Source organism: Ascaphus truei, chromosome 1 (genome assembly GCF_040206685.1).
Source record: "Ascaphus truei isolate aAscTru1 chromosome 1, aAscTru1.hap1, whole genome shotgun sequence".
In the NCBI taxonomy this organism is placed as follows: Eukaryota; Metazoa; Chordata; class Amphibia; order Anura; family Ascaphidae; genus Ascaphus; species Ascaphus truei.
The window spans coordinates 84,722,879-84,745,469 of record NC_134483.1 but is presented as its reverse complement, the minus strand read 5'-3'; the positions used below and the strand labels follow the sequence as shown (position 1 = coordinate 84,745,469).

At 42.2% G+C, this 22,591-nt stretch overlaps 1 protein-coding gene across 5 annotated transcripts in view; it reads right to left on the bottom strand.

The window, feature by feature from the left end:
• The window catches only part of HOMER1 (homer scaffold protein 1), a 141,137-nt gene that overhangs the window by 97,670 nt on the left and 20,876 nt on the right, over positions 1-22,591 (bottom strand). For all 5 annotated transcript variants that reach the window (XM_075590792.1, XM_075590803.1, XM_075590823.1 and 2 more), the window contains exons 4-5: positions 17,082-17,238; positions 13,648-13,779 (exon numbers count right to left, since the gene is read on the bottom strand). In XM_075590792.1, the coding sequence (XP_075446907.1) occupies positions 13,648-13,779; positions 17,082-17,238 (289 nt within the window). The remainder of the gene's footprint in view (positions 1-13,647; positions 13,780-17,081; positions 17,239-22,591) is intronic.

Sequence of the window (22,591 nt, the reverse complement as noted above, 5' to 3'; positions counted from 1 at the left end):
GATCTTTTCCATATTTATGAGCCATCCAAAAAACTGGAGTTCTTGTAGTACTATCGCCACACGAGTCCTTGCCTCCGGAAAAGAATGGGCTCTGATTACAATGTCGAATAGATAAGGAACAATGAACATGCCCAGCCAGATTTGCTATGACTGCTAAAACCTTGGTGAATGTCCTTGGAGCTGTGGCTAACCCAAAAAGAAGCACAACAAACTGGTAATTAAATCAACAGAAAACCTTAAGCTTTGATGGGACGCTCTTATGGGGTGGTTTAAAACATTTGTTTGCAGCGAAATGGCACCACCGGAAGCTGTTACTGCAGGCTGCTTCGTCCCTAACCTTAACCTAAAACCCCCTACTCTAAAAAACTTAACCCTTTTTCCTAAAACCCCTAAAGTTAACCCCTACCCTAAACATTAAAACCCTAAAGTTAACCCCTAAGCGCTAAAAAAAACTACCGTATTGTAGAAGCGGCCGGCGGCGGATGTTCCAGCAGCGAAAGGTCCATCTGCGGCCGAACGCCACTGTCATTTGGTCATGGCAGAATGGCCACAATCAAATGTCCCATTCCACTTTTGGGGATCTGCATCCCTAAAGTCCATTAATGCTAGGACATCTCACAGTTGAAGAGTATGGACCCAAGGGATCCCATTTTGAAGGGGTGGATTCTTAACTGTTTCACGAATTTTAAATCTAGCACAGAATGGAAGACACCTGAAGCCTTGGGGACCATAAAAAGATTGGAATAGATTCCCTTCCATTGACGATCCTGAGGAACAATCTGAATAACTCCTTCCTGGAATATTTTGAGAGCTGTTTGGGCAATGTTGAAATGAGAAAAATGTTCCTTAGAATTCAACAAGGTTCTTCAAAGGCATAGCCGTTTTTCCACGATCTGCAATACCAATGCATCCATCGTGAAATAGGCCCACCTATCTCTGAATATGCTCCTTCATTACTGCTGTGCGCTGCACACTCTGGCTTTGGATACATATCTCTGAATAGTGATAGCCTTCCTTCAACTGGAGGAGATCTCAGGGACGGGACCTGCTGATTGTAAGAAAGTGAGATATTTTAGAAAAGGGTCGGCTGAAAACAGGCTTGTTCCTTTGCCCAGTATGAAATGATTGAGTGAGCTGAAAACTATGCCTAGGAAATGTTCATCCAGTTAAGTGAGCTCCGGAGTCCCGAAAGGGGAGTCTAATAAGGACCTTTGAAGCTTCTTGATCTCTTATCTTGAGGTAAAGAAAATCTTCTTCCCCCTGAAGCTTTCACTTTTATGGCATCCAGTGTCTCCCTGAATAAAGTGTCACCTGAAAAAGGGAGCGAAAGGAGAAAATTTAAAACAACTTACCGTAATTTTCTTTTCCTGGAACCATGGCAGTGGGCACCTTTGGGTTAATCCCTTCTCACTCTAGGTAGGACAGGAAATAGACTTTTGCAGGTAGGCCATATAAGGCCCCTCCCTCTACCTGCACCTTAGTCTTATGATTCTTCCATAGCTGAAAAATATAACTGATAGGCATTAGACATTCATTGGGAGGGTAACTATGTGCCCACTGCCATGGTTCCAAGAAAAGAAAATTACGGTAAGTTGTTTTAAATTTTCTCCTTTCCTGATCACCCTGGCAGTGGGCACCTTTGGGACATACCCAAGCAGTGACAATTTTAGGGAGGGATACATAAGAAATAAACACCACCAGTTAATGCCTTTATCAGTTTGATCTTTATTAATACACTCTACACTTTATTTCACTACAGATTGTAACACTCTACGTCCAAAGCTTGCGTCAGCTGATGATTGTACGTCTAGTCTGTAGTATTTCAAGAATGTATTGAATGAGGACCAGACTGCCGCTTTGCATATCTGTCCTGGTGTAGCCTGGGCTTTAAATGCCCCAGATGTAGACATGGCCCTTGTAGAATGAGCTTTAATGTTCAAAGGTTTATCTTGTCCTTTGCTTTCATAAGCTTTTTTAATCCAAGACACTATCCACTGAGAAATTGTTGTCTTTGATGCTGCTTGACCTTTCTTTGGTCCCTCTGGTAAGATGAATAGTCTGTCTGACTTTCTGATATCTCGCATTCTTTCCATGTACACTTTTAGGCATCTTACCACGTCTAATTTGTGTAGTCTTTCTTCTTTCTTATTTTTTGGTTCTGGACAGAATGACGGAATCACAATTTCCTGATTCATATGGAACTGTGATACCACCTTTGGCAGGAATTGATGCACTGGTCTGAGAACTGCCTTGTCTTGATGTATGACTAGGAATGGTTCCTTGGCTGATAGTGCCTGTAGTTCTCCCACTCTCCTTGCTGAGGTGATTGCGATCAAAAACGCCATCTTCCATGATAACCATCTTAAGCCTATCTCCTGTATAAGTTCAAACGGAGCTGCCGTTAGTACATCCAATACTAGAGACAAGTCCCATGTAGGTACTCTGTTCTTGATTTGAGGTCTTAATCTTTTAACTGCCTGCAAGAACCTGATGATTAATCTTTCCATTGCCAGATTTCTTTCCAATAAGGCTGATAGTGCAGATACCTGTTCTTTCAATGAGCTAAGACGGAGACCTTTCTCAAATCCCTTTTGCAGGAACTCTACTATTGACACAATTCTAGGTGAAAGGAAATTTTGTTTTTCTTTTTCCCACCAATCCCGAAAGCAAAGCCAGATTCTATGGTATACTTTTGATGTGTATCCTTTTTTTGCGTGTAAAAGGGTCTGGATTGCTTTGTCTGAACAACCCTTCAGTCTCAATGTTTCCCGCTCAATCGCCATGCCGTCAAGGCCCATTGTTTGGCGTTCGGATGACATATTGGCCCCTGTCGCATCAGTCCTTTGCGATCTGGTATGTGCCATGGTGTATCTACTACCATATTTACCAAATGTGTGAACCAAAGCCTTCTTGGCCAGTATGGTGCTACAAATATCACCTCTGCTTGGTCTTCCCTGATTTTCCTGATTGCTTTCGGAATTAGGGGAATTGGAGGGAACAGGTATGCCAACTTGAAGTCCCATTTAAGGCTGGGAGCATCTGTACTTTTTGCGCTTGGATGAAACTGTCTTGCACAGTAGTTCCTTACCTTGCGGTTCTGATGTGTCGCCATGAGATCTATGTCTGGCTGACCCCATCGCTCTACCAGTTCTTGAAACACCTGTGGGTCTAATGCCCATTCTCCTGGGTGTATGATGTTGCGACTTAGAAAGTCTGCTGTGACATTTTCCAGTCCTGGGATATGTATGGCTGTAATTTCCAACAAGTGGCGCTCTGCCCAATAGAGGATTTCTGCTGTGAGGTTCATCAGCTTTCTGCTCCTGGTTCCTCCTTGTTTGGCTATATACTTGACGACTGACCTGTTGTCTGATTTTATCTTTATATAGCCACCATTTATTTGGTCTTGGAAAGCTTCTAGGGCCCTATGTACTGCTTTTAGTTCCAGCAGATTTGATGAAAGATGCTTTTCCTGGTTTGTCCAGGTTCCTTGCACCACTGTTTCTCCCATTTGGGCACCCCAACCTGCGTTGCTCGCATCTGTTGTAATTCTTCCCCACTGTACTGGGTGTAGTGTTTGTCCTTTTCCCAGGTTTCGGGTATCTTCCCACCACTTTAATTCCTGTTTTGTGTGCGGGTGTAACAAGATTCTTTGTCTTGTGTTTTTGTGATTCCCGTTCCATTGTTGCAAAAAATTGTTTTGTAATGGTCTCATATGTAGTGCTGCCAATTTTGTGACGCTTAATGTTGAAGCGAATTTTCCTAGAAGCTTCATGCATTCTTCTGCTGAAGTTCTGGTTGCTTTCCTGAGCATCTTTGTTTGCACGGCTATGTCTTGCCTCTTTGCATCTGGCAGTCTCACTTCTCCTTTTGCCATATCGAATTCTACCCCCAGAAATCTTAACAGTTGAGTGGGTATGAGATGACTCTTGTCTCTGTTTATTAACCAACCGTGCTGCTCCAGGAAGGTTATGACCATCTTCTGGTCTTGTTGTAGTCTCTCCAGACTTTTTGATTTTACCAGGATGTCGTCCAGGTATGGGTATATTTCTACCCCTCTTTCTCTCATTTCTGCCACTAGAGGGACTAGAACTTTTGTAAACGTCCTTGGGGAAGTCGCCAGACCAAATGGCAGTGCTGTGTACTGATAATAATCTTGATTTACTGCAAACCTTAGAAATCTTTGGTGTCCCTTTGCTATGGACACCTGTAGATAAGCGTCTTTTAAGTCTATCGCCACCATCCAGTCTCCTGGTTGTACTTCTTGAATAATCAGGTTCAACGATACCATCTTGAATTTTCTTATTTTCAAGAATGAATTTACCTTTCTTAGGTCTAGGATTGCTCTGTAATCCCCTGTAGGTTTCTTTACTAGAAATATTCTGGAATAAATTCCACTTCCTCTGTCTTCCTGAGGTACCTTCTTTATTACTTCCGCTTGTAATAACTTCTTTAAAGCCGAATTCATTTGCCTTCTTTTTTCCTTGGACTGTATCCATGTTATTAGGCCCATATTTCCTCTTGGTATCTCTTTGAATTCTATGCTGTACCCCTGACGAATGGTTTCTAATACCCAATTGTCCTGTATTGTTTGGGCCCATGTTGCAGAAAACTGCTTCAGTTGCCCTCCTACTGGCAACTGCTGGGCCCTTTGACCTTCATGTGAACTTGTTCTTTGCAAATGATCCTCTTCCTCTGGCGCCACGACAAAGCCGGTTCTGGCCGCCCCTCCATGTTGTTTGTCTTGGAAACGACCTGCCAGGTCTATATGCCTTTGCTTCCTTAGGCCTTGGCCATGTTTAGCGCTTGCTGGCGGAAGCGTGCTGACGCGCGCTCCCGCTCAGCACTGAGCCCCTACAGCCGCAATTAGAGCGGCTTTAGTAGGGGCTCACCTGCGCTTCCGCGCGCTTGCGGAAGCGCAGGTCTAGGGGAATTTTAAATTCCCCCGCTTGCCGGCGCGACAGGCCGGTCACGTGAGCGCTTCGCCCAATGAGGGTGAACCAGCTCCGTGACGTCACTGTCCCGCCCCCGGCCAGTGACGCGCCCGCCCCCGGCCCACCCCCTGACGGCTGCTGACAGTGCGTGAGGTAAGCAACCGCAAGATCAGGGAAAGCACTCACTCTCCCTGCGCCTCAGCACGCCAGCAGGGAACATGGCCGGGGCCTTATACTGGTTTCTATTAGCCTGTTGAAAACCGAATCTTCTGGTCCTGTTTTCCTGAGGCCAAAAAAAGTGCTCTTACCTCCTGATGCTTTTGTTATTATGGCATCCAGTTTGTTGCCGAAGAGGAATTCACCTTCAAATGGTAATCCACATAAGCTGTTGTTTGATGCTGTGTCAGCCATCCACTGTCTAAGCCATAAAGCCCTTCTTGCTGATACCGCTAGAGCCATAGATTTAGCTGCTAATTTTACCTCATCCAAAGAGGCTTCTGCTATGTAGTCTGTTGCCCACTTTACTTCGGACACTGCCTTAAGAATAGCACTTCTTTTTACACCCTTGTCTATTGCCTCTTCTATGTTGGCAATCCAACAGCATAGCCCTTGCTGCTGACGTTGTTGCTATGGCTGGTTTGTAGGATGTTCCTGCTGTAACGTATGCTTTTTTCAATACGTAATCCATCTTCCTATCCATAGTGTCCTTTAATGATGCAGCCTCTTCTATTGGGATTGTGGTCTTTTTTACTATTCTGGATATAGCAGTATCCACCTTTGGGCTAACATCCCAAAATTTTACCTCCTCCTCTTGTGGGAATGGATACATCTTCCCAAATCTTTTAGGCGTAAATACTCTGGCATCTGGTCGCGCCAACTCCACTTGAATGAGGTCTTTAATTACTTGATGAATAGGAAAGACTCTACTTTTTCTTTGTCTTGCCCCAAAAAGTTTATCTTTCTTGTGGGTTAACTCCTCAGTATCTTCTAATGCCAATGCCTGTCTCATGGCCTTGATGAGTGGATCCACCATTTCTACATTAAATTCAGATTCCTCTTCCTGAATATCCTAATCTGATGAATCCATTTCACCCTCTGATACTTGAAAACAATCAATGTCAGACTCATCTGATGAAAAACCTTTCCCCTTATCCATACTGGTTTGGGATCTAGATCTTTTTTGCGCAGGGTTAACTGCTTGCTGAACTGCCGCATCAACACTCTGTTTAACTGCCTCCTTCATCAATACTAGGAAAGTGCTCATTTGTTCGTTGGAATCTTCTGCAGCTGCCTTAAGACAATCTTCACACAATTTCTTCCCTATTAGGGTTGGTTTCTCGCAAGCTGCGCACCATTTAGTTTTCTTAGCAACCTTCCTTTTATGCTGTAGGGATTCCCCCGTACACTTTGAAGTTTCTGCTTCTGGGAGGGTAACCACCGAACTATTTTATAAAAACAAAATAAATACTAAATATACACCCTAATGTATATAGCTCATCTCTCTTTCCCATGTAGAACTAAAACTAAGGACTCACCTAGTCTTGGGAACTGGACTTTTAGGTGTCTCCATTTTCAAATCAATTTCCAGCATTTGGCTTCTCCCTGCTGAGCGTTCCATGCTGCCGTTTCCACACTCACACACACACACACACAGTGTGTCCGTCGCTTCTCTGACGTCATCACAGTGCTCGTGCACGGCCCGCGTGTCTGTGCACGCATCCGCCGACCGGAACGTGACGCGCGCGCTCCCGTGCGGTCGCGTGCACTGTTCCCTCTACCGCAGCGTTCCCGACGCTACCGCGGTCAATCTGAGCCTTTTTTATGGCTCGCAGCTGTGGCTGCTCCCCCCCTCCGCGATGTACCGGGCTCCTGGGGGGTTTCTTTTACCGCAGCGTACCAGACGCTAATGCGGTGAGTCTGAGCCTTCACGGGGCTCTCAGCTGCAGCTGCTATGCTCCCCCTCCCTTTGTCTGGTAATGGGGCTTCCTTCGCATTTAAGCCTCCACGGCCCGCGGCTGCAGCTGCTTCCCACCCCATGAATATACTGGGTTCCTGGGGCTTCCCCGACTCTTAGGGGTCTCCGTCTTGCCACCGCATGGGCGCGTCGACCGGAGCTTCAGGGCAGAGAGGCTGAGGTCCCTGGATATCTGCACAAGGTGCAGTAGGTGAGTCCCTTTAGAAAATAAAAAATCCTACTCCTAGCTGTGAGGACAGGAAAAAGACTAAGGTGCAGGTAGAGAGAGGGGCCTTATATGGCCTACCTGCAAAAGTCTATTTTCTGTCCTACCTAGAGTGAGAAGGGATTCACCCAAAGGTGCCCACTGCCAGGGTGATCAGGAAAGTATTTAAAACCAGAGACAGAACACAAAACACAGACAAAGCTCAGTTTTAGCACATCCATTAAGACTCATACACGGTAGAGTGCCTAAATATATATGTATAAATATCTAATAAGTAAAATGGTCTTTTAGTTTGACATTTTTGGCCAAAATTGTTGTAAGCCCCTGAGCCAACGCCACGGCAGACCACATATCAGGGGTCCCTAACGCTAATAGGGACCCCTGATATGTGGTCTGCCGTGGCGTTGGCTCAGGGGCTTACAACAATTTTGGCCAAAAATGTCAAACTAAAAGACCATTTTACTTATTAGATATTTATACATATAAATTTAGGCACTGTACCGTGTATGAGTCTTAATGGATGTGCTAAAACTGAGCTTTGTCTGTGTTTTGTGTTCTGTCTCTGGTTTTAAATATATATTGCCATGCTCAGTAGCACTCCTCTGTGACACTCATATGCTTATATATATGTTGTGGTCATTTTGGGGGTTCAATAGGAGCTTGTTAGGTGTCCAGTATGTTTTACAATTCTTGTCCAGCTAGTCATGGCTGATTGGAGGGTGGCAACCTCCTTCCTAATTTAAGCTCACCCCCTCCCACATTTAAATGGTTATGGGCTCACTCCATAGCATCTTCCACTCAGGGGAACTTGCCTGCTTGCAGTTTGGCTGTGACATCTCTAATACAGAGTGCTTTTCCTGGTAATGTACAGGTTAATAAAAGCTTCAGTCAGACTTAGAACTTTGCTACTAATATTGACAGATTTACTATAAATCATTCTTCCTGTTATTACACAGGTTATTAAGAATTTATATTAGCGTTAGGGACCCCTGATATGTGGTCTGCCGTGGCGTTGGCTCAGGGGCTTACAACAATTTTGGCCAAAAATGTCAAACTAAAAGACCATTTTACTTATTAGATATTTACACATATATATTTAGGCACTGTACCGTGTATGAGTCTTAATGGATGTGCTAAAACTGAGCTTTGTCTGTGTTTTGTGTTCTGTCTCTGGTTTTAAATATATATTGCCATGCTCAGTAGCACTCCTCTGTGACACTCATATGCTTATATATATGTTGTGGTCATTTTGGGGGTTCAATAGGAGCTTGTTAGGTGTCCAGTATGTTGATCAGGAAAGTAGCCTGTTTTAGAACAGGAATCAGCAACCAAGAATCATAGCCAGCGTGGTCTTCTGGCCAAAACTGCTAGAGCTGATGACCTGGTCAGAAGCTTGATGGCATTGCACATAAAATTCACTGTTCTTTAACAGGAAGATAAACCTTCCAGACTCATACCTTTGATGAGTTTATCTAAAATTTCCACATTTAATTTTCTGATTTTTTTTTTGGCTTCTTCCTCTTCCTCTCATGTAGATTCTTGTTTGAGTAAAAGCCGTTTTGAATACCAGAATACGCAGAGGAAGACCTTGCCCTGTTGTGAGCTATGGTATTAGCTTCAAATCTTGCAGCTTCAAAAAAGTCTTCAAGACTGAGGTTTTCAACCATGAGAGAAACTCATTCATTTGAGTTAGGGCTTTCTCTTCTGAAAAGGTCTTAATGCAGGCAGAGCAAAGGTTTTTAGTATATGGAGTAGGTAACTTTGTTCCACATAAGGCACATTTATCACAGCAGTGCTTGGATTTGGTTGCAGCTTCTCTTGGTTTAGTAACCACCTGTTCAGGTTGCTCTGGTTGCACCTCAAACCTAGGTGAAAAATTAGGGGCTAACATAATAGAGGTTAGGAAGCAACAACAAAGAGTAACTGGTTTGTCGAACACAGAACCAAGGAATACATACCTTATTTATAAGCTCCTCCCATAAGCAAGAAAAACTGATCATTTTGGCGGCAAAACAAGGAGATTCATGCAAAACAGGAGTTTGGTGCCAAAAACATCACTTCTTGTGCTGCGACCGCACTTCTGGTTGAACCTGAAGTGGGTCCTCCAATGTCACATGGCCTTGCTCAGGGGCTTCTGCCGGTAAACGAGCTGTAGCGGAAAGACCAGCCTTCCAGAGATGCATCAGACCTCGACCAGAAGACTTTTCTTGTATATGCACCAAAGGGGAGTTATCAGATCACAGAGGCTTCATCAGACTTCAGTCAGAGGATGTTACCAGTGTATGCACTGAAGCGGAGTGACCAGATGAATCTGTAAGGTGTCCGATAAGTTCCAATACCTTCTTGCTCTCTCCTAGTCTGAAAGAAATATCTACAGACGCAGGAAGGAAAAACCATGACTGGGGATCTGAGGTGGGGGGGAACCCTTTTAAACGGCTTTGGCAAAGGCGGGCCTAGCAGACAGGAAGCATAAACCACATTGCGTCTACGATCACGGTGGACAACAGAGAAATATATATATACATCGCTACCTATCTCCAAAGAAATCTCAAGCAAAACGTCGTCGGATAACGGACCGTCGGATTGCGGGTCCATGTTTATTAGCTGCGGTGAGCGTCGGATAAGCGGGTCCAACGCCGGATAATGTGTACAGCGGACTGCATTATTCGGCTTCGGATAAGGCATTCGACGGAAAAGGGGCTGTCGGATACCAAGGACCACCTGTACGTTTTTATAAATTTGTTCTGCCCCTTGAGGTCAATGACTGAGCGAAAGGAGCCTTCTTTTTTCGGTATAATAAACAGGATATAGTAGAACCCTAGACATTCTTGGCTCTTGGGTGCTTCTATAAATCCCCTGTTCCAGAAGAGTCTTTAATCCCGTGCAGATGAAGTGCCAGTTATTTTTGTGGATTATTGGGAATGGATGACAATGAAATTGCTTTTTCCATTAACAGTGCCTCTGAACTCCTACTGATGTGGCAGCTTTTATTTTAAAACTTATCGGGGGCGTAGCGGTTGCATTTTCTAAATTCCACACGCTTTACCGCATTCATGACGCATTCATGCCGTAGTCGCGCCGCCCAGCACCCGCGGCTGATCCGTGGTTGATCTGTTTAATTATAATGGTTCGGATTTAATTGGGGGCAATTCTTCGCGTATCCGCCAGGTGGCAGATATTCATGAATTGTAATGAATTCTAATGTGCTACAGTAATGTATCTACTTGCAGGTGTTTAAAAAAAAAACAGTGGCCCATTGTGAATTGACCTTGGTACTGAAGAAGTTACAATACTGTATCAATTTAGGCGTTTCATAATAAAAACTCAATGCACATTGTCTTTTTTACATAACTGTACTGGATTTCTCTACACCGCCGCAGTCCGTGTGCAAAAAGCCCGACATAACGTATGCTTATTTAATATGGTCCGCAATTAATGCAGCAGATGATAATATGGCCACAGTTGGTCAAATTTATCAATATTTTATCGAAAATTATGACTTTTACAAATTTTCACCAGATGCTCGTGTGTGGAAGAGTGCAATAAGGAAAAAGTTATGTATCGATCCGTGTTTTTTTCGTATTGCTCCTGCACCCGGCGTTAGAGGAGGGTATTGGTGTGTTGCGCCACATTTTTCCAGTATCTTTGATCATGGAGACTTCAAAAGGCGAAAGGTCATGGTAAAACCAACTAAGATTCGTCAGTCCCAGGCCAGCAATGGAACAGCACCAGCGCCAGCACCGCCAGCTTACAATAACGGTCCGACCGTCAGTGAAACCTGGTGACCGGCAAGCCTTGCTATCTGTCCCTGCCTGGATACCTGCAGCCTGAGCAAGATTTCACTTACAGATACCAGCAAGCTTGCATGTACCAAAAAGATTTCCAGCTTCATCAGCTCTCAACTACAGGTGTAGCAGGCCCGCTGTCACCTATCAACTACGTGTATAATCAAGAATACGGGACTGGTGGCAGGGCTCGGCGCCAACCGATTGGCAAAGTCTATGGTGAGGGTACAGTACAGCTGCCGAATTTTATTCTTTTTTTTAAATATCAATACATTATGCACACAGTCAAGTGATTAGTTACTGCAGATCGTCCCGTTCTCCTGTAATCAATCAATCAATGGTTATTTAATTCTATTATTTTAGTCACAATTCGAGAAAATGTAGTCCAGCAATATCATTGGCCGAGCAGCTTCTACAGTAGATACTGAACAACTGGTGGACAGCTATGTGCATGCGCGTACTGTATGTCTCATTGGAACCTTGTTGAAACGCATATGCGTGTCATCACATTTAGGCGCATGCGTGTATGTGAACAAGAGACGCCCCTAGCCTTTAGAAAGTGTTTAGAAATGTTTTAGAAACACTGTGTTTTTTTATAAAAGGTGACACAATTAAACAATTTAAAAGAATCAACATTTTATTTATTTATTTTTATTTGGAGTAAGTAAAAACATTTATTTATAACTTTTGAACAGGCGACAAATCACGCAGCGAATTCGATCCCCACAAGTCTGTCCTTCCATGGACGAGCCCTTATGTGCCTCAAAATGCCATTTATGGAGTCTCTCACGATTCTCATTAAATGATCGTTAATTGTAAAATAGCGCCGCAATTCCTCCACAACAGTTCTCCTTAAATTTTCAGGAAGAGCCTTTTTGACGCGACTAACTTCGTAATTCACGTTGTGGGTCCACCCGCAGTACACCTCGTAACTTACGTGGTGTTTGAAGATGTACATGGCATATCTCTGGGCTATACCAGCACTTGCAACCCTATATTTCTCCCTGACTTGCTGGGGCAGGTCGCGCAAGCTGATGTCGGGCACCGTTTCAATGCAAGCGTGTGTGGTGTAATTCTGGGAGCGGGTGTGCTTCTGGGAGCGGGTGTGCTTGTGGCAGCGGGCGAGGGTAGGTGGTCTGGGAGGATGCTTTCCTCCTGTCTTAGTCACCTTATCTGTGTTGTCATCTCCTGGCGTGGTCTTGACGGGGTTGTCATGTCATCCTCATCAATGGCATACATGTACACATATTCTTCTGACGGAGGGGGTGCGCTTGGTGATGGAAGGGTGAAGGTCACATCCATGCCACCCTCCTGCTCCTGCGTCCGACATACAGGGGCAGGAACTCCAAGCAAACTATGTATCCCCGCTATGTCAGTCTCTATCTTCTCCATACACTTATCCATCTTCTCCATCCGCCTATTCATATTTAGCATGGTCTCTAAAAGAAGATCTATCTTTACCACCATAGAGTTCTCCAGGATATCAACACTTAACCCATTCAGCATGCGGGCGAACGAGCTGGATCTTATGCTAGGAGTGCTGTGGACATCTGAGTGGATGGGTGCTGGAGCGGATGAGATAGGGGTTCCCTGGAGAGCAGCGTCGTCGGTGAGTGCAGGAGAAGGTGACCTGGGGCTTCCCTGGAGAGCAGCGTAGTCGATGAGTGCAGGAGAAGTTGACCTGGGGGTTCCCGGGATAGTAGCGTCGTCGATGAGTGCAGGAGAAGTTGACCTGGGGGTTCCAGGGAGAGCAGTGTCGTCGATGAGTGCAGGAGAAGTTGACCTGGGGGTTCCCGGGAGAGCAGTGTCGTCGATGGGTGGCTTCCATTGGTTTTGCGTTCTTTCTACATCAGCGAATTTCTTCTTGACATAATAAGGACCAGGCTTCTTAGCCTTTGGAGTCGTCAGAAGGTTTTCTTTATTAGCCTTGGCCTTTCGCTTTGGTTTCGGCTTTGAAAAGGCTTCCGCCATTCGCCATTTCGGCACGGCAGAAGAGAATGGGTTCCTGCGTCCGTAGAATAAGGGTTGATCCATGGAAGCAGATGGCACAATGCACCGGCCCTTAAACTTGAAATGCTCTTGGTACCAGTAAGTGTGTGGATGAGTCATTCGAGAAGGGAGTACATATGAAATCCACATAAATTAGCCTACTGAAGGTTAATGAGGAATCACCGACACCTGGTTGACACCGATTGCTCAGCGTCTCCAGGGTCAAGAAACACTCACCGTCAGATGATGGGCATATATAGGGACTAGTATTTCACTAAAGACAATAATTGAGATAAAATTCAAAGTAACTCATATATTTGAATTCACCTGGAACTCCAAGGCATGCTCCCAGCAAAGAGTAAAAACGCTTTTTTTTAACGTTTTGACAAAGCGGCCTGAAGGAGCGAAACGCGTTAGAGGGATTCCGTTCTCTTTTTTACCTTGTGGCATTGTATTAAATAAATTCCTTTTTAAGTGCACAGTCTGGGTTTTTATTTTGATTGCTTCTACCACTCATCCTTCTATTCACCGAGTATTAGACTGATCACTTCTGTCAAAGTTATAAGGCTTTAAACGTGTTGTTTACCAGAGTATGGCAGAGAAAATAAAAAGTAAAAACAAGTCTACCACTGACATTTCATTAAGTAGTTAAGCTATACAAAAGTAATCATTTAATGTATTTCTAATGACACTGGTATAGAATAAAATGGCAAAATATTGAATAAGTATGAGTAAAGAGAGAACAGATAACAGTTTTCTTACTTTTGTGAGATGATGTTCAGAGGAAAATCCCAGGCCATAGACCGTATTTGCTCGACTGTCTGCCCATTGCCCAAACTTCTGGGATGTTTTAGTGAATGTCATGTTTGGACTGATGGTGCTATTTATTATTGCCTGAGGAAAATATATATATATATATTATACAATAACCAGCCAATTGGTTTCTTTAGATCATATTGGGTGTAGATTAAAAACTACAGGAAGAGTTCAACGTTAGCCTATACATATATTTTTGATCAAACCTTTAACAAAAAAACTAAACCAAAAATAACTTCAAAGTTTCAGTATGTAATGTCACATATATACAGTATTTATATTAGATTACATTTAATTTAAGATATGGTTCTACCTATTTTCATGCAACCCTCAGAATTAAATTAGGGAAACAGACATGTGGAATATACCCAACACATCAGAAAAGGTGAATATATATTTTTGAACTTTATAAATATTATAGATCAATCAACCATCTTTTCAAAAGAACAACATTTCCTATAGCAGCATGTACAACTTCATAAGGTTAGTTAGTTTTCCAGCTAGTATTAAGTAATCTGAGGTAGAGGCCAGCAGAGGCAATAGTTGGGTCTGACTTCTGGCAGAGCCTAACATCCAGGTTCTAACACCAGGCCATCCTCTCCCAAACTCCCTGCCCCCAGGTCTGGGACAGTTGCCCTGGCGCTCTTCCTCTCTCCACCTCCCTTCCCTCTCGTCGGTAACCCTTATAAAAATCTAAAAACCTACAAATATCAACAGGAGTTGAAATCTTAGCATTGTTAAAACCATAATTTCAGTAGTTTTAATTTTGGGAAATTATCTATATTTAATCATTTCATCTCGTCAATATTGTAAGGCCATAATCCCAGCCAAACAGATTTCATATTTTGAAGCAGGCTTGATCCACAATTTTTTTTAGTCTTTTAGAAATTGATAAAACTAAAATAATTATTTTATTGTACCTTTTGTTTAGCTCCTGTGGGTTCTAGAATAATACCAGTTAGCCATTTTTAATATGTAAAAAAGGAAAATAGTATATTTGTATACAGTACAAATTGTTCTTATTGCCACAGTTAATGCTTTTTCCCTAAAATATTTCTTTGTTTTAAAATAAATAATTAATGTAGTTGCTACACACAAATCACTGCAGCTTTGGAGTCATTGTAGAATTCTAAAGTCGCCAACATATAATCCTGGAATTAGCAGCAAGAGCAGGACAAATTGTAGATTCTGTGTAATTTTTCTGCATTTTCAGTTAGGCTTTGGAGCATAGATATAAAAGGTTTTTGAACACAAGTAAAACACATGTTATTTAGTATGATATGGGACTTGAACTTTAAAAGTTATCTACATTTCCTGTATCACTAGTGTGTTAAAGACAAATCTGATCACTTCCATTCCGTTCCGTTTGTGTTTTTTGAGTCTCTCATTCCACGACAATACATTAGTGTATGCAGATACAGAACGATTACTTCAATAATACTGCCAATTTTTTATTTTTTTTTAATCAGGTATAGGAATTTCGTTCATGGAAAGCAAAGTGCTGCAGGAACGTACCCAAAGTTAATATCAGAGGAGCAAAGCAAGTTGCAGGCCTGTGCACTAATTTTCAACATTTAATAAACACACAGTAAAATGTGGAGGCAGGATCAGTAGCGTAGCTAGACATGTGTGGGCTCCCGGGCAAATAAAAATCCAGGGCCCCATTAATATTAATCCCCTTCCCCCATCTTTTCCCTCATCATCATCTCTCTCCCCTCATCATCATCATCTCTCCCCCTCCACCCCCTCTCCCCATCATCTGCCCTTCCTCCTCCACAGCTCTCCTCCTCCTGCCCAACTCTTCCCCTCATCCCCAACTCTCCCCCTCCTCCTCCTCCTCAGCTCTCCCCCTCATCATTATCACCATCAGCTCTCCCCCTAACCATCACCTCTCTCCCTCATCATGTCTCTCCCTCCTCCCTCATGCCTAACTGTGGGTGGTAATAGAGACAGGCTGGGGGAAATAGTATGCGGCGGCAGGCCCCTGGCGTTAAACAGAGGATAAGCCGGCAGAGGCATTAGCAGTTGCTACAGAGGAAGAGCAGGGCGGCAGGGGAGAAACGTGCTCTAGCGGTCTGACCCGGAAGTTTTTCTTACTTCTGGTGTCTGCCGCTAGAGTGCGCTCCTCTCCGACTGTCCTCCTCTGCCTCTGTAACAACTGCTAATTCCTCTGCCGGCTTATCCTCTGTTTAACGTCGGGGCCGTCCCCACCGCATACCATTTCCCCCCGCCTGTCTCTATCTGAAGAAAGATATGTGCTGCCTACAGGGGGGGGGGGAAGAGTAGGCCCCCCAAAAGCACAGGCCCCATGGCTTTCCCTAGGCTATATCTTCGCCCCTCGGCAGGATAACTAAATGCTGCAAACAAGATTTCTTTATAGCTCCGTTTTGCTTAGCACTTAACTTTTACTACATATTTTTTAATCATTAGAAATCGTGAGTCCCAATCAAATCTGCACTATATACTCTAGAGAATAGCTCATGATGACCAATTGTAATTCATTGGAAGGGATGCAATACGCGTAAATAAATGCAACATCTGCACTGGAAAACCTGTCTGAAATGTGAATGTGCTCACAAGTGGTAGGTTTCTTTGCTGTACACTGTATGGTGGAGGATTTGTCAGTTTTTTACCCACCATAATTTATTTAATGTGTTGAAACCGGAAGGCGTCTATGGCCCATTCAAGTGAATGAGCTGTGAGGGGTCTTCCAGCGTCTGAACATATTTTAGGGCATATAGCACCGTTTAGTAAATATGTGCCTATATGCACTCCCATTGTACATACTGCACTTTTATATTCCAGTTTTTTACTGAACGTCTACCTCTTTGTTTGCACATACTATGAGCATATTGTAGCATCACAGATACACAAAACTAGTGATTATCCCAAATAAACTCGTTTTTTGCTTATGAAGCAGAAGATAAGATAACTTGCCCAAGGTCACAATGAAGCCATTAGGCCACATTTTTAAGGTACAATTTATTTAGCCTGGGGAAATTTTATATATATATATATATATATATATATATATATATATATATATATATATATATATATATATATATATATATATATATATATATATATATTATTTTCTCTCTCTCTCTCTCTCTCTCTCTCTCTCTCTGCATATATATACATACATTACACTATATTTATTATATTATGGTACTCATACATTTTCACATAGGATAATTCATCGTTTATATGTTCCTTAATAACACACATTTCAAATACTATTTATTAAACGTTTCCCATCATTGTATTTACTTTTACCCGGTTAGTAACTTTTTAAAATAGCTAAATGAAAAGAGGAAAAAAAGTGTATTACTGTAGCTTATTTTAAAAACAAATCTAAGTCTGAAATATCAACTTACCTTAGATCCATCCAGACTAATTATCCTATAGACATTCCTTGTGCTATCATAGAAATACGACACAGTAACGGCATGTTTGCTGGTAGGGACCCAGTTCTTCTTCGTGTTTGGATCAATCTGGAAGACATGGGCTCTGGTGCTAAAGATGGGTTGCTCTCTAAATGGAAGAAAGTAAAAGCAATGAACCTGATTTGGCTTCAGTATAGTTGTACATGTAGAAGGCAGCGGCTCTGCCCAAAGAGATACAATCACTACTTCACTTTGCATGAGTGATGTTTAAGAATTACAATTTATGATAACGCTACTTTACATGTGACAAGGAAGAACCTTGCAAGTTAGTTTACAAAGAAAGAGGCTAGCTCTATGGCCAGCAGAAAACCAAGTCTAAATATAGTTCCTTCAGTGATCCATTACTCCACCCCCAAACTCCATCTGCTTGCTCTGTTAAAAGTTTCACAATTACAGCATGCACTGCTGAACAAGGGGTTCCACCCTTAGCACTTAAGTACTTTAAAAGCATGCAGTAATCCCAATTCTCAAAATGTGGCTCATTTAATTAAAATCACAGCTGATGCAGAGTGCCACAAATGGTACTGTATTTAAACTTCCTTAGATTTATGCACAGTATAGTCGGGGTTTAATATAAAATCAAATATACAGTGCTGCTCTAAAAATAGGTTTACATTAATATGCGACTGTCCTATTCTAGATCTATGATCAACAATAAGAAAATTAACTGTGCTTTCTCTATATCTAATAAACAGCTGGAGGCTAGAGTGACCAAAAAGTGGAACCCCTTTACTCATTGCACTTACCAAAATGACAGTATGTCTGCCTACAAAATACTGTATACATATATTTCAAAAGAATTCTGCTTTTATCCATCACCAAGGTTTTGCTTTACGTCCACATTCTGCTAGACCTATGTGAAAATCACATTTCTGGAATAATCAACACAACTACCCTATTTCCTCGATTCTAAGACGCACCTTTTTTCTGATTTTCACATGTCTAAAATCGGGGTGCGTCTTAGAATCGATGTATTAAAACGTTTTTATTAAAAAAAGTGTCTGCAGTACTAACCCTGTTTCAGGAGAGGTCCCATGTCAGCGGAGGACAAAGCGGGCAGTGGCGGCATGAGAGGTCCCACGGCTGCAGATGGTTGAAGTACAGTGGGCGGGAGTGCGGTGGCAGGACAGGTCCCAAGTTTGCAGCTGAAGGTCCCGCCCACTGTCCATCTTCAGCCATCTGCAGACATGGGAGCTCTCCTGCCGCCACCGGTGCCAGCTTCATCGTCCGCTGACATGGGACCTCTCCTGAAACATGTTAAGTGAAAAAGTAATTTTCCTCGATTGTAAGGGCCAAATCGATGGTGCGTCTTACAATCGATGGCGTCTTACAATCGAGGAAATACGGTAGTTTGTTTTGTAGAAAATTACATAAAATACTACAGACGTTGAAGGTTAACAAAACATAACCAGTCTCTTCACAGCTTACTCAACCAACTTCAGTTTACTCTGTATCTGCACTTTCCACACCCAAACATCTACTACGAACACTTTCTAAAATGTTTCTGTATACAATTACACGGCATAGATAAGTCATGTTTCAAAATGCCATATACTTGACAAGACCGTGAACTGAATAAGTTTAAGACTGCTACACATTTAAAGTTCCCTGTTTTATGTTATTCCCAATGTTCTTTTAACATGAGACATTGATCATGTTTTAAACTATAGTATACCAACTTTAACAATTGGATATGTGTATGTACAATTGATGTGTAGCCACACCTACTGGTGAATTCTTCTTTTCTGGATAGGTTATATTTCCATGGTAAAACAATATTTGTATATGCTAGTACTAGGCTACAAAGTGGCTCTGTAGGAGTTGTGTTACTACTACATGGTTTAAGATCTAGTTTTCTCAGCAGAATCTAGCACTTTTTACATTGGATGGGCTTTAATTTGACATTTTACCAATGCGAACTGGAATAGTGTGAGTGTATATACATATACAAAGCCAACATGGATGAGATCTATCCTTTTTTTTTGTATCACGCAGTTGGTTTAAAAAATAAATAAAAATTATAACGTAATTGTTAAAAAAGTGGATCATTTTTTAAGTGCATGTATTTGAGATCTCATCTCTACTTCTGCAAGTCTTTTTTTCTGTGTTTTGTGTTGAGAATTGAAAAATAAACAAGTGCCCCTGTGGAGAAAATGGGGGTAATCAGCACATTAATAAAGGCAGTGTGCTCGGCTGGTTACCCCTATTTCATATTGGGGATGAAGGGGTTAATTTTTCATGCACTGTACATGTCTTATTTTCCCCTCTGTTCCTTGTTGTCCCCATTTGGCAGGATTGTATGAGCTTGCAGTATAGTACACCCCAAGCACACACATATGAAAAATATAAGTGTGAGATAAGGGGAACATGTATTTTCAATAAAGTGTATTTTTGCTACTGGTTTTAAAACAGGGACAAGCAGGATGAGGTTTTGTTTCTCCCGTCATTAAAATGAACACAAGAACCAAATGTTTTGACACCTATGAGCTGGGTCACTTGCCTATGCAAGCTTCAAAGGTAACAGGCATTGTCCACGCCCGTAAGTCTCTCTGGAAGTTGCATATCAAAAGACCCAGAGTCAGGGGGGTATGAATTGGCCAGATGGATGCTAGATAGGAAATCCTGTTGACCATTTGTGCTAGCTCACACCCTGAGTTTCCCCCTTCCAGTCTGAGAGGGGCCAGGTAAAGAGGGGAGTGCACCTATGCTAAGTAGCCAAGGTAGCATTGTCGCACATGCCCTGTGTGAACAGGAAATCCCTAGTGCCCACTCTCCAAACTGTGGGAAAGTAGGTGATTGGGGAATGATTACTTTCCCATGAGGGGGATTGGGTGGGTATGTTGGCGATAGGCTTCCAAACCCTATACACATCCCACCCAGGCTGTTCCCATTGTCTTTTGTTTTTCATTCTACCATGTGAGCGGAGTTCCAACACGCTTCTCATAGCGGAGAAGAGCAGCAGCACATTCCTGGAACGCAAAGAGTCTTATTACATCGGAACCAAGGACAAAACTCTGCGTTAGGACACGGTGATTGCTGGGGGTTATCTGATTAACCACAACGGACCAGAAAAGACTTTGCACATTCACAGAAGGATTGGGCTGGCAATTTATGCCCTTTCAAAAGGACTACATTTTAAAAGACAATCTTCTGGTGCTTTGCACCTTTCTGGACATTATCCCCCGTTCCTGTAAGTGTAATTATTAAGTGTATTCTGCAGTTGTCGTGTGTTTGCCTATCAAGGGAATAAATCTCAGTTTATTTTGCTCAACTTGTTCTGCTCAATTGGGATCCACAAAATATAAATTTGTCAATAAGTGCGTCCCTCGTGACAGCCCCCCACAAGATTTGGTGGATGCAAATACAGTAAAGGAACTCAAAGCTGCTTATAATGGGCACAAAATTATTTCAAATATGAAGAATCCATAGTTAGATTCTGAGGTTTGCTACAGGTGGTATAATTGCCAAGCAATCTTAATTTGTTACATAGTTACATAGATGAGGTTGAAAAAAGACATACGTCCATCAAGTTCAACCTATGCTAAATTTAGACAACTTTATCCTATATCTATACTTATTTATTGATCCAGAGGAAGGGAAACAAAAAAACCCCAGTGTTATATCATTCAATGAGATCTCATAAGGGGAAAAATAAATTCCTTCCTAACTCCAACAATTGGTAATCGGATTACTCGCTGGGTCAACATTCTTCCCATGCTTACTTATTTGGTATATCCCTGTATACCTTTCCTTTCTAAAAAAAGATGACCAACCTTTTTTGAACACATCTATTGTATCTGCCATCAGTCTCCATGGGTAACGAATTCCAGATTTTAACTGCCCTAACTGTGAGAAACCCTTTCCTTTGTTGCTGGTGAAATCTCCTTTCCTCCAACCTAAAGGTATGCCCACGAGTCCTTTGTACTGCAATTGGAATGAAGTTATTTTGAAAGCTCCTTGTATTGTCCCCGAATCTATTTGTATATAGTTATCATATCCCCTCTTAGACGCCACTTTTCTAATGTAAATAAATTTCATTTAGCTAGCCTCTCCTCATACGTTAGATTGTCCATCCCCTTTATTAAGTTGGTGGCTCTTCTCTGCACTCTCTCTCGTTCCATAATATTTTTTCTAAGGAGTGGTACCCAAATGTCTTTTCTAAGGAGTGGTGCCCAAAATTGTACTCCATATTCAAGGTGTGGTCTTACTAATGCTTTGTAAAGGGGCATAATTATGTTTACTTCCCTTCCATCCATTGCCCGTTTAATGCAAGATAAGATCTTGTTTGCCTTTGTAGCTACTGCATGACTTTGGGCACTATTACTAAGCCTGCTGTCTACAAGCACTCCTAAATCCTTTTCCATCAAGGATTCCCCCAATATATCTCCATTTAATTTGTAAGTCACCTGTTTATTCTTGCATCTCAAATGCATAACCTTACATTTATCTGTATTAAACCTCATCTGCCATTTACCTGCCCACGTTTCCAGTCTCTCCAAGTCCTTCTGAAGAGAAATTACATCCTGCTCTGATTCTACTACCTTACACAATTTAGTATCATCAGCAAAGATGGAGACTTTGCTCTCGATGCCAACTTCAAGGTCATTAATAAACAAGTTAAAAAGCAGGGGTCCCAGTACCGATCCCTGAGGTACTCCACTCACGACTTTAGCCCAACATGAAAAAGTTCCATTTATGACAACCCTCTGTTTTCTGTCCTTAAACCAGTTTTCCATCCAGGTGCATATGTTATTACTGAGTCCAATTTTCTTAATTTTGTACACCAACCTCTTGTGTGAAACCGTATCAAAAGCCTTTGCAAATTCTAAGTAGACCACATCAACTGCATTACCCTGGTCTAAATTCCTACTTACCTCCTCAAAGAAACAAATAAGGTTAGTTTGGCATGATCTATCCTTCATAAATCCATGCTGACTATTACTAATAATTTTGATTTCCATTAGGTATTCCTGAATATTATCCTGTATTAAACCTTCAAGTAGTTTCCCCACTATTGAAGTCAGGCTTACAGGTCTGTAATTCCCCGGTTGTGATCTCCCTTTTTAAATATAGGCACCACATCTGCTTTACACCAATCTTGTGGTACTGAGCCAGTGGAAATGGAGTCCTTGAATATTAAATGTAATGGTTTGGCTATTACTGAGCTTAACTCCTTGAGAACCCCTGGATGTATGCCATCGGGACCATGTGCCTTGTTTACTTTAATTTTTTCAAGCCGCTTATGAACTTCTTCCTGTGAACCAATTGTTCATTAATATGGAGGTGATGGCTTCCTCCTGCGGCACTACTATTGAAATTGATTCTTCACTGGTAAACACAGAGGCAAATAAATTAATACCTCTGCTCTTTCCTTATCTCCAATAATCTGCCTACCCATCTCACACTGAAAGGGTCCTATATTTTCTTTTCTCATTTTTTTT